The sequence below is a fragment of the Chrysochloris asiatica genome, unplaced genomic scaffold, assembly GCF_000296735.1.
Source record: "Chrysochloris asiatica unplaced genomic scaffold, ChrAsi1.0 scaffold00135, whole genome shotgun sequence".
In the NCBI taxonomy this organism is placed as follows: Eukaryota; Metazoa; Chordata; class Mammalia; order Afrosoricida; family Chrysochloridae; genus Chrysochloris; species Chrysochloris asiatica.
Window position 1 is genome coordinate 839,985 of NW_006408653.1, and position 12,924 is coordinate 852,908.

General features: G+C 37.9%; 1 protein-coding gene across 1 annotated transcript in view; it reads left to right on the forward strand.

Moving 5' to 3' along the window:
• Positions 1-3,413, forward strand: part of TBCCD1 (TBCC domain containing 1) — a 23,457-nt gene extending 20,044 nt beyond the window's left edge. The window contains exons 4-6 of the mRNA XM_006869747.1: positions 518-704; positions 860-1,357; positions 3,261-3,413. Of these exons, the coding sequence (XP_006869809.1) occupies positions 518-704; positions 860-1,357; positions 3,261-3,390 (815 nt within the window). The 3' untranslated portion in view covers positions 3,391-3,413. The remainder of the gene's footprint in view (positions 1-517; positions 705-859; positions 1,358-3,260) is intronic.
• The last annotated feature ends 9,511 nt before the right edge of the window (positions 3,414-12,924 follow it).

The window sequence follows — 12,924 nt, forward strand, 5'->3', positions numbered from 1 at the left end:
AAAGTACAGTGTCTAGTGTAGCAAATGCCTCTTTATCTAATAGCCAGATGTAACTTTTTACCTTCACATGTATCTGATTTTAGAGATTTGTATATGTAAACAGTAGTCCGGGTGTGGCACTGTGGGTTAAAATGTGCTGGACTGGAAGTCAGTTTGAACCACAAGGTTGGCAGTTCAAGTTCACCAGCTGCTATTTGGAAACCTTATACAGTGTTGCTGTGAGTCGGACCTGACTTGACAGCACTTAACAAAAATAACAACATATGTAAACAGGTGTCCTGGTATGGCACTGTAAGATAAGCACTTAACCACAAGGTTAGCTGGTTAGTTTGAACTGCAAGGTCGGCAATTCAAACTCAACACCCGCTCCTTGGAAACCTTATACAGGGTTGCAATGAGTCAAAACATACTTGATGGCACTTGACAACAACAACAATATGTAAACGTGTATAAGCTCATATGATTGTTTTTCATTTATTTGAAACTTATTCTCATTTTTATATGCTTTCTTCCATAGTTGAAGGGACAACCAAAAGAGCTAAGATTGCTTGTAATACTCATGTGGCCCCTAGGATGCACCGCATGGTGGTAATGAGTCAGGTTTACAAGCAGACATTGGCCAAGAGCTCAGATACTCTGGTAGGGGCACATGTAAAGATTCATCGATGCAACGAATCTTTCATCTACCTGCTCTCTCCTTTACGGTAAGCATGGTCTACACAGTGTCCTGCCATTTGGACACTTCCTTTGTGCTAGGACTGATTTTTTTTTTTTTCCTTTGAGATTAATATTTTAGTCAAATATTGATGTATTATGTGATTCGCATTCAGAGGAATTTTCTTCACCTTTTCATTTTCAGATCTGTGACAATTGAGAAGTGCAGGAATAGCACCTTTGTCTTGGGCCCTGTGCAGACTGCTCTTCACATCCACAGCTGTGACAATGTTAAAGTTATTGCTGTCTGCCATCGTTTGTCCATCTCTTCCACAACTAGTTGTGTCTTTCACATTCTGACTCCTACGCGCCCACTTATTCTCTCTGGCAACCAGGCGATAACTTTTGCCCCTTTTCATACCCATTACCCAATGCTGGAGGATCATATGGCCAGGACTGGCCTTGCTACAGTGCCTAACTATTGGAATAATCCAATGATTGTGTGCAGAGAGAATAACCACACGAGTGTCTTCCGGTTTTTACCACCTTGTGAATTCTATGTATTCATTATTCCCTTTGAAATGGAAGGGGACACAACAGAGATACCTGGGGGTCTCCCATCTGCATACCAGAAAGCACTGGGTCAGAGAGAACAGAAGATACACATCTGGCAGAAAACTGTAAAGGAGGCTCGTCTGACAAAGTGAGTGTTAAGTTGGAACAGATGCATATGGTTCTTTTTTAGCCTTATTTTAAGTACAAGAAAAAGGAGCTCTGGTGCCGCTGTAGGATAAGCACTGGACTGTTAACCAGAAGGTGGGCAGTTCAAACCTACCAGCTGCTCTGTGGGAGAAAGATGAGGCTTTCTGCTCCTGTAAAGGTTTATAGCCTCGGAAACCAGATGAAAGGTTGCTTCGGAATCAACTTGATGGCAGTGTTTTTGGGGTTTTTTTGTTTTTAATCTAAGACCTGACCTGTTGGGTCTTGCTCAGATTATGTAGTAATTGAAAAAGTCTTGATGCAGCCATGATATTCTCTGGATGCAAACTCATGGTTTTATTTCACCGTCTGGATTAATGAAATATATGTATTTATGACTCACATTACAGTAATGTGACTTAAAAATGATCATCATTGAAAAAAACCCATCTTTTTAAAAACACTTCTACTGTTTGAATGTTTCTAATATGTATTTAGATGCTACATTCTCTTAACACATGTGTAAAGCTTACACACATGCAGAATGTGGCAAGCATTTGGAAAACGTTAACTGTAAGTCATAGTATTTTCAAACAGCGAGTACCGTGATGACACTAGAAACAATGAAAGCAGTCAGTTTCACTTTGGGAATATAGGACGATAGAAGAATTATTGATCAGCCTGAAAACACCAACTGCTGAGTGATCCTTTGAAGATGATGAGATCCTATCAGTTCTCTGCTCTGACCCTTCTGGTGGCTTCCTAGCACACTTGGAATAGCATCCAAAGTCTTTACCATTCATGTCCTGCCATTCCTTTCCTTATTTACCCCACTCCTGGCCTGTAGCCTACTTGTCATTGCCCTCCTGCCAAAGGCCACCAGGAGCAACACACATCAGCAGAACAAATGGGTTTTGTTACTTTGATTTCAGAAAAAGGTTGGGAAACATATGGAACAGTGTGTCATCTCTGTAAAAGGGTGCTAAGGGAACGTATGAATGGATTTGGGCATGTGTTAAGTGATTTTAGGAAGGCCTCTAGAAAGTATGGCTTGGTTGTACATTGGATACTGTGTACTAGAGGTAAAGAAACTCTGATTTCATATCTTAATCATTGTCTTGAAGGTAAGAGGAATTAAATGGGGATAGAACTATAACTAAAAAATCAGCAGTCACTCATATTAGCCAGGAAACAGTATATTTAGTTGTTTATGTGATTTGGACCACAAAGCATTGTTGTTTTTTGTCTGTAATAAGCTTTGATTATGAAGTGGTCTTGTTCTTGCCTTGATCTGGCATCATGGCAATGGCCTTGTATGGTGGTGGCACTCTGCACAATTGTTGATATTCAACAGAACACCATGGTCAGGTCATTCCTAGCTAACCAAGGCTCAGCTGTCTCCCAGCTCAACGCTACTTTATTTTTTCCCAAGGCACATATAATTGTTAAACTGTACATATTTTATTACCTGTCTTCTCTACTGGCACGTAAGGTCCACACGGGCCATAGTGTACATTGATTATAAAGTGAATGATGCCTGGTGGAGTTGTACAGCTCAGACCTTCCCAGATAAAGGCTTCGTCTCCTCTCTTTCTCCGCACACCTATCCCCATCAGTCAGAACACTACCCAGTAGTTAGTTTGGCCCTGCTGACAGGGTAAAAATCTGTTGAGTGAATAACCACAGTAGAACAAAATATAATGGTTGACAGTATGTCTTTACAAATCTGACCAGTCCTTTGTGTGTGGGTGATGGTGATGATGGTCCAAGGTCCTCTACACAGAGAAGGTATTTGGAAAGAAAATAGATAGCTAGGAATAATTATAAAATCGTTTATAATCACTTAGCGTAAAATGTATGTGAATTAGTGTTCTTACATTCTCCTTATTCTTGATTTGCAATTTTAGGGATCAAAGGAAGCAGTTTCAAATACTCGTGGAGAACAAGTTTTATGAGTGGTTAATTAACACAGGGCATCGCCAACAGCTGGACAGTCTTGTGCCCCCTACAGCAGGCTCCAAGCAAGCAGCAGGGTAGGATGGCCATATCCAAACACAGGGTAGGCATTTATAATGCAAATCGCTTAAACAAACTTCTTTTGGAAAATCTTCCAAAGATACCATAATCTGAACAGAATATTACAGTATTCCCTGTATGTTTCCTATGGTTGTAGTAACAAATCATCACAAACTGGATGAGCCTAAAAATAACAGAAAAGTACTCTCTCACAGTTCTGGAGACTAAAAGTTTGAAATCAGGTTCAGTTGGGTCATTTCTTTCAGAATCTATTCCATGTTTCTGTCCTGTTTTCACTCTAATCTCTGCCTCTGTCCTCTCATGGCATTCTTCATGTGTGTCTCTGTCTCTGTGTCCAAATTTTCCTCTCAAGAGGACAGCAGTCATTGATTTAGGGTCCACTCTAATTTTGTTAATATGACTTCATATTAACTAAATATGACACTGTAGGATAAGCACTGGACTGCTAACCACAAGGTTAGTTCAAATCTACCAGTCGATCCCCGGAAACCCTATACAGGGTTGTTAGGAGTTGCAACCACTCGACAGCACTTAACAATAACCACAGCATCTTAAAAGACTACATTTTGAAATAAGGTCAGATTCATAATGCCAGGGCTTACAACTTGGATGAGATTAAGTATTATAATGAACTGTGCAAAGACCTGGAGGTAGAAAACCAGAGGGGAACAGCATGCTCAGCATTTCTCAAGCTGAAAGAACTGAAGAAAAAATTCAAGCCTTGACTTGAACTATTAAAGGATTCCATGGCCAAAATATTGAATCATGCAGACAGCATCAGAAGAAGATGGAAAAGTATACACAGTTGCTGTACAAAAAAAAAAAAAGATCAATGTTCAGTTATTTGGAGGTAGTATATGATCATGAACCAGTGGTACTGATGAAAGAAGTCTAAGCTACACTAAAGGCACTGGTGAAAAACAAGGCTCCATGAACTGATGGAATACAAATTGAAATCTTTTAACACTGGAAGTGCTCACTCATCTAAACCAAGAAATTTGGAAGACAGCTACCTGGCCAATCAATTGGAAGAGATCCGTATTTGTTCCCATTCCAAAGAGAGGTGACCCAACAGAAAGCAGAAATTATTAGACACTTTCATTAATACCACATGCCAGTAAAATTTTGAAGATAATTAAAAATGACTATAATTATATATTGACAGGGAACTGCAAGAACTAGCCGGATTCAGAAGTGGATGTGGAACTAGGGATAATCATTGCTGACATCAAATGGATCTTGGCTGAAAGCAGAGAATACCAGAAAGATGTTTACCTGTGCTTTATTGACTATGCAAAAACTTTTGAATGTGTGGATCATCACAAAGATATGATATGTTATGGATAACATTGTGAGGAATGGGTATTCCAGAACAGTTAATTATGCTCATGACGAACCTGTACGTAGTCCAAGACTCAGTCATTTGAATAGAACAAGGTAATACTGAATGATTTAAATTACAACAGTGTACACTAGGGTTGTATTCTTTCACCATACGTACTTAATCTGTATGCTGAACAAATAATTAGAGAAGTTGATTATATGAAGAAGAATGTGGCATTAGGATCAGAGGAAACTCATTAAGAACCTGTGATATGTAGATGATACAACTTTGCTTGCTGGAAGCAAAGAGGACTTAAAATGTTTATGGATGAAGATCAAAGACTATATAGCCTTCAGAATGAGTTGCATCTCAAAGTAAAGAAAACAAAAATCTTCACAACTGAACCAATAAATAACGTCATGGTAGATGGAGAAAGAAGGAAAATTGTCAATGACTTCATTTTGCTTGGATCCACAGTCAACATTTATGGAAGTAGCACTCAAGAAATTGAATGACGTACTGTAGTAAGCAACTATACTGCAGAAGAGCTCTTTAAAATGTTCAAGAGCACAATACCAGTTTGAGGACTGAAGTGCACCTGACCTGTGTTATGGTATTTTCAATTGCCTCATGCATGTGAAAGTTGGACAATGAGTAAGGAAGATCATAGAACTGGTTTTTTGCATTATGGTGTTGAAGGGGAATATTGAAAGTACCATGGACTGGCAGAAGAACAAACAAATCTGTGTTGGGAGAAATTCAGCCAGGATGGTGAGATTTCATCTCTCATACTTAAGACATGTTATCAGGAGGGACCAGTCCCTGAAGGAGGACATCATGCTTGGTAAAATGGAGGGTCAGTGATATACAGGAAGACTCCCAAGGAGCTGGATTGGCACAGTGGCAGCAGGACTTAAGCATAGCAACAGTTGTGAGGGTGGTGTAGGACTGTGTAGTGTTTCATTCTTTTGTGCAGAGGGTTGCTATTATTCAGAAATGATTCTTTGGCACCTAACAATAAAAATTACTTGGACATGTCTTTTGGTGGGTGGTGAGGCACAGTTCAATCCACAACACTAATAATTGCCAAAATTTTTCTACCATTCCCATCAGCATACATAGACTTAGACGTGACCATATTTCCCACATTTTATAGTGAAAAAACTAACCCATATTTTCAGGTGTAGCCTATAGAGTTATGGTTAAATAGAAAGGTCAAATTTCGTCTTTTTTGCTTCTTACCTTCCATAACTTGTATTGTCCAAAGGTGCTGCATCCCCCAGATGTAGCTTTAAGTTTAGTCCCCTTTTCTGAAACACCTTAACTCTTACCCATCATCCCACGTGTAAAGCAATTAATGAACTAGCTGGTGTTTTAAATTGCATATATGACCAAAATAAATTGTCAGAATCCTCTCAAATGAATATTTGATTATTCTTCACCAGATTTACAGTTTAAACAGCAGAGAATATGGATACAGACTGATTTACTGGAAGTTACTTAATCAAATATGTGGTATTGTTTTTTATAGAAAATTAGCTTACTTTGCTCTCTTAAAGTATTTTTTAAGACTAACAGTGGAAAACAGGCAAAGGATATGAATAGGTAGTTTACAGAAAAATGCTTATAAACACAAAGATGCTCATTCTTGCTTAAAATTATAGAAATGTAAGATATTTTATCAGATTGGCAAAGATCAAAAACTAGTAGTATAAACCATTGGCAGACTATTTCCTTTATCACTGGAGAAAATGTTAAATCTGTGCAAACCTTTGGCACAAGTTTTTGAAATTTGAAAATATAAAAATTAAAGATACATATATTCTTTGACTTAGAATTTATCTTACAAATATACCACATTTTCAGCACATAATGTACCCACTCAGATTTGCACATACGCATGTAATATGTTTGCTTTGCAAAGGAAACTAATGTGAAGCGGTTGCATGACTTGCCAGAATCTGCCTAATGTGTTATTTGCATAAAAACAATCCTTTTGTGTAAAGATCTGTTTACAAAGATGTTCATTGCCGCATGTTTGATGCATCTATAGGCTAGAACCTACCCAAATGCCTCTCTGTAGAGAACTAATAAGTTGATTCACCACATGCCATTGAAAGCATCTTTTAAAAGAATGAAGTGTATCTATATGTACTTGTAAGTGAATGATCTCTAAGGTCAAGGGGAAAAATGTTGCCTTTTGTGTTGATAAAGAGAGGAGATGTCACACAGATACACTCATTTCTGGAAGGTTACAAAGACATTTTTAACAGTGCTTCTTTTTGAGGAATAGGATTAGGTGTTTGCAGTAGGATAAAACTTAAGTTTATTCCTTTTGTTTTTAGTTGACATACAATTTGCATGTCATAAAATATATCCTTTAAAAGTGAAGAATTCAGTTGCTGTTGCTGTTAGGTACCATCGAGTCAGTCAGGATTTATGAGGAGTGGCTGGTGGGTTTGAACCGATGATGTTTCAGTTAGAAGTCCAGTATTTACCTGACAGCACTACACCAGGACTCCAGTCCATTTTATAAGGCTGTGAAATCATAGAAGCCCTGGTGGCACCCTGGGACAAGCACTGGACTGTGGACCTTAAAGTTGGCAGTTCAAACCCACCATTAACTCTGTGGGAGAAAGGTGAGGCTTTCTGTTCCCATCAAGATTTACAACCTTGGAAACCTTGTGGTTGCTATGAGTTAGAATCACCTCAATGGCAGTAGATAGTTGGTATTTCATTATATGAAATATATTCATTATATATATTTTGTTTATCCATGTTTCTGTTTATGAAACGTTGAAGTCATTTTCCCTTTTGAATAATGTTTCTGTGGATGTGCACGTACAACTTTTCTGTTGATAATGTTTTCATTTCTCTTAGGTGTATACAGTGAAACCTGTGAGAATTAGAACTTGATGGGATTGCCTTATTTTTCCAAATATTTCAATATTTCAGAATGCAGTCTTACTGTCTTTTTATCACATTGTTTTGGTGGAAAATATTTGAGGTTTTCTTCTTTGATAGGTTTCTACCTTACACAGGTTCCAGCCTTTGAAGGTTTTACTATACCTGTAAGCGGAATTGTAAGATGATGTGAGAACTCTATGTTTAACTTTTGAGGAACTGCCAGATTGTTTTCCAAAGCTACTGAACCTTATTCTTTATTATTTACTTAGTGTATTGTTTAAATTGTCAACATGTTACTTTTTTAAATAAATATTTTTAAAAGGACTTTGCAGTATTTAGTTAATGCTGATAAAAATGGGAAATCTGATGGAGATTATACAAAGGAAATGGGAACTATTACAGAGGGTAAAAATTCCAGTTTAGATTTAACCTTGTAGTTGACCCAGTTTTTTTATATCTGTGTAAATTTATTTTCTTCTGTTATGAACTAATATATAAGAAAAAAGAATATAACTTTAAAATATGTTTTATCACACTGAACTGTCTTCTCACCTTGATCATTTATGCATCTTTGTAAACAACAGAATTTTGTTAATATTAATTTTTGTTGTGTTAATTTTAGTCTTGGAGCCATGAGATGGAACCCATCTTGAAGCTAAATTGGGAAGATACTTTTTCCTGCTGCACGAAGATTTTGGGACCTTTTCTCCCTATTTAAGGCCTTTCCTTGAATTCCAACCTAAACTCATTTGTTAGTGTTGAATTTTAACTAAACTTATGACTATCATATAAACATGTTGTTTGTAAATTCTCAGAAAGCCAAAATGAAGAAATTGGTGAAGGTAGTCCCATTGTATATATGTTAATATTAAAGTGATTGAATATAGATTTGCAAGTGTACTTCACATTTTAATGTGTATGAAGGATTTCATCACTTATTAGAGTGAATAAGAATTTTATTGTTTTTTTATAACTATTTAAGAGGTAATTACTACTGCTTTTGAAAAATAGTTGGAATGAAAGTATGACTTGTCTGTGTAAACCTGTAACAGAGTAGTTTTATACAATGATACTTTAGCCATTAAAGTATGAAACTTAACAAAATTGTGTAAAAAGAATATTTTTTATTTTCTGCTTCAGAATTTCAATAAATGCTAATAAAAAGTAACTTTCTCCTTTTGATAAAAAGAAAAGCCTTTACAATTAATTTTAGAAAAGGTTTTCAGCATCATCCTTGAAATTTATCAAGTAAAGAAAGTTTACATTTTGTTGGGATGGCTCTGTTTGTTAATAGTGTAAAGGAAGATAATTATATTGTAGTTTAGTGCAGTTGAGTCAGCTCCGACTCATAGTGACCCTACATAGAGTTTCCAAGGAGCAGCTGGTGGGTTTGAACTTCCAACCTTGTGGTTCACAGTCCAGAGCTTATCTTACAACACCAGACTTGATTGCAGAAAAACAGTTGTATATACTCCTTGACATTCAGTGTATCAAAAGGACTTGATCTTTTATTTCTACAGTGAGAATTAACCTTCAAAATGTGTTTGTTAATTCTAATTCAGGCTTACTTAGCTTTTAAATTGAAATTAAAACAAGCAGAGTATTACCAAATAAAAACTAAAGTAACGGAAGTGTGTTTTGGAAATTGCTAATGGTTAATTATATTAATTAGATACTTTTGTTGTTAAAGTTTTTATTGTGAATTGAGTGAAAGTTTACAGGGCAGATCATCAGTTTTACATTCAATAATAAATCATATACTTTGTTTCATTACAATGGTTATAATCCCCTCCATGTACCATCATTTAACAGTATTTCTCTCTATTCATTTAGCTCTTTTTTTTTTTTTTTAAACACTCAGGCTCAGTCCTTCTCTTACCATGAATCAAGAGTTCTCAGCCGCTCCCCCTCTCCATGTCCCCATCTCTGCCTCCATCTCTGGTGTTGCTGCTTCTCTGGATAAGATCCCACATTCTGCTTGTGCTCTTTTCCCTTAATGGTCCTAGGGTCCTCTGTTTCTGGAATGTAATATTAACTACTCCCCCCGTTTTTGTTACAAAACTTCTACCTTTACAATTGTGACAGTCGCAGTTAGTCATGATAACAATTATTCGCTATTGAATCATAAGAATCTTATCCTCCTCTTTACCAGACCCATCTAGACAAGATGAAAACTATTCAATGGGGACTCTATCTTCCCACACACACTCTTAAACTCCTTCTTGAAACCTTGTAAGCCAGTCACTTTGAACATTTATTATCCCTTCATTTTAGGTAGCCAATGTCTATGTTGCCCATCCCTATCTACCCCTTATACAGAGGGGATAGCATTGATACTTGATATGAAGACTTCTTCCCTCTCTGTTGGTATTTTGAGCTACTGCCTCCATGAGTATAGGTTAGGTTCATCAAATTGTGGCAATTTACCCTTGTTTCCTTTATCAAACTGTTTTTTTTGTTTAACTCTTCCTCAAGTTGAGTTCTGATTACCAAGCCACTGAGGCTAGGTCACATGGGTACTAATTCGGATACTTTTTTAAAGCTTAATTTCAGAAAACTAAGCATTGGACTGCTAACTACAAGGCTGGTGGTTCAAACCAACCAGTCACTTCTTGGAAACCCTGTATAGGGTCTTTACGTCAATCAAATTGACAGCACTTAATTAATAACAGTTGTAAGCATATAAACAATACATTATCAATAATGTTGCTATCAAGATACTTGACATTTTCTGAATGGCCACAGTACATATTGGGGGTATCCCATCCTTTAAAATATTTATTGGATAGCTTTTTAGTGGGAAGATAAAGTTGAACTTTTGAGAAGAATACACTTGACTGGAAAAATTAAAATGGAGAAGAGTTGATTTGTTGTTTCTTTGGGTTTATGTCTTAATTATCTAGTATGATTATAATGGAAATACCACCAGTGGGTGGTTTTAAATGCTACATTTATTTTCTCACAGTTGAGGAGACTAGAAATCAGGTTCTCTCTTTATCTATCTATGTTGTCTCTGGAGCAAGATGTTTCTCTGCTTCTGTAGAACTGGCATTCCTTGATTCCTTGGTGATCTCCACATGGCATTTATGTTCCCCTCCATTTGTGTGTTCTTCTCTGCCCCTTATCTGCTCTTTTTATATCTCAAACGTGAGCCCATTTAGACCCTATCCAGAGAAGCATCAACACCAGAAATAGAGACTAGATGGTGACATGGAGAGAAAGAGCAGCTCAGAACTCTAGACTCATAGAAAGAGAAAGGCTTTGTGCTGGTGGCCATGAGGCAGGCTTGCAGAATGTGCCCTTGAATTGTTTAAATGATGGTATGTTCCTGAATGCTTGTGTGTTTATCCAAAAAACCACAACTGAATAGAAGCAAGTACTGTTGAATGATGATGCACATAGAGGATTGTAATCATTGCATTGAAACGATACTTGTAAAACCGACGTTCTGCAATGTAAACTATCACTCAATTCACAATAAAAAAAAAATAATAAGTGAGCCCATTTAGATAACGCCTATACAAAGTCGGTGGTTCAAGCTCACAAGTCGCTCCTCGGAAACCCTATACTGGGTCTCTATGGGTCGGAACCACTCGATGGCACTTAACAACAACTACAACATACTGATATGGTGTGGCGCTATGGGTTAATGCACCAGACTGCAAAGTCATTTGAATTGCAAGGTAGGCGGTTCAAGCTCACCAGTTGCTCCTTGGAAACCCTATACAGGGTTGCTATGGGTCAGAGTTGACTCGATGGCACTTAACAACAACATACTGATATGGTGTCATTAACATAAGAAAGAAAGCCCTGTTCCCAAATGGGATTACATCCACAAGTATAACCAAAACCTATTGCTACTGAGTCCACTCTGGCTTACAGTGACCCTGTAGGACAACGTAGTACTGCTCCATAGGATTTCCAGGTCAGTTTGAACTGCAAAGTCGGTGGTTCAAACTCACCAGCCACTCCTTGGAAACCCTATGTGGGGTAGTTATGAATCAGAACCGACTCGACAACACTGAATGCCAACAGCGATCATTCAGAGGTGTCCTTGTGTGGTGCTACAGGATAAGCAAGGTCAGCAGTTCAAACTCATCAGCCGCTCCTTGGAAACCATATACAAGGTCACTATGAGTCAGAACTGACTCGATGGCACTTTACAACAATAATCATTCAGAAATACACTGCCTCGTCTTTCTTCTATGGATTGGCTGGTGAGTTCAAACGGCTGGTTTTTGGGCTAGCAGCTGAGCACTTAGGATTCTGGCACATATTTTGGGGCACAAGGCAATCCCTAACAGTCTACGTAAAATGTAATATTATTCCCAAAGTGCATTAAGTGACAAAAAGTGTTTTAATATGCTATCATGGTCAGAAAAAGGCTACGTAGTAGGTGGTAACTTGGATTTAGCAAAACCTTTGCAAATTCAGGAGTTCCACAGCATTCTGTCTTCTGGACTACATACAGTAGCACCCTTTCTTGTGTGTGGTTGTTGTCAAGTTGGTTCCAACTCATAGCAACTTCCAAGGTGGGTTTGAACCACCAACCTTGTGGTTCACACCTACCTGGCAGTCAAATTCTTACCCTACAATGCCACATCAGCAGTCCATTTCTTGTGGATTAGGACCCTTTTTTAAAACTTAAGTTTTGAAAAAACTCAAGTTTATGGATCTTTGACTCAGTCAACAAACTTCCATTTGTCTAGATTCACCAGTTGTGAACATTTTATTACATTAGCTTTACAACTCTCTAGTATTAGGATTGGAGTTCTCACCTTTCACAAAGGAGAGGCAGGTTCCATTCCTAGTCAAGCACACCTACCACCATCTGTCATGGAAGCTTGTGTGGTTACGTTGAACAGGTTTCAGTGAAGCTTCCAGATAGACCAGGAACAAGGCCTGGTGCTCCACTTCCAAAAATCAACCAGTGAAAATGCTATAGATCATAGCAGATCATGGGGATGGTCCAGGACTGGTGATGAGGCAAAGGCCAAGTTCATAGGTGCTAACAACAGCATATAGTATTAATATTTTACTTTTTGTGTAATCTCAGGGTGGTGGTTGTTATCAGGTGCCATCAAGTCGGAACTGACTCATAGCGACCCCATGTACAGCAGAACGAAACAATGTCCGATCCTGGGCCAACCTCACTACTGCTGCCACACTTGACAACACCAACGATGCAACCTGGCCAATCCATCTCGTTGGGGGTCTTCCTCTTTTTCTCTGACCCTCCATCTTAGCCAGCATGACATCCTTCTCCACCGACTGTTCCCTCCTGACAATATGTCCAAAGTATG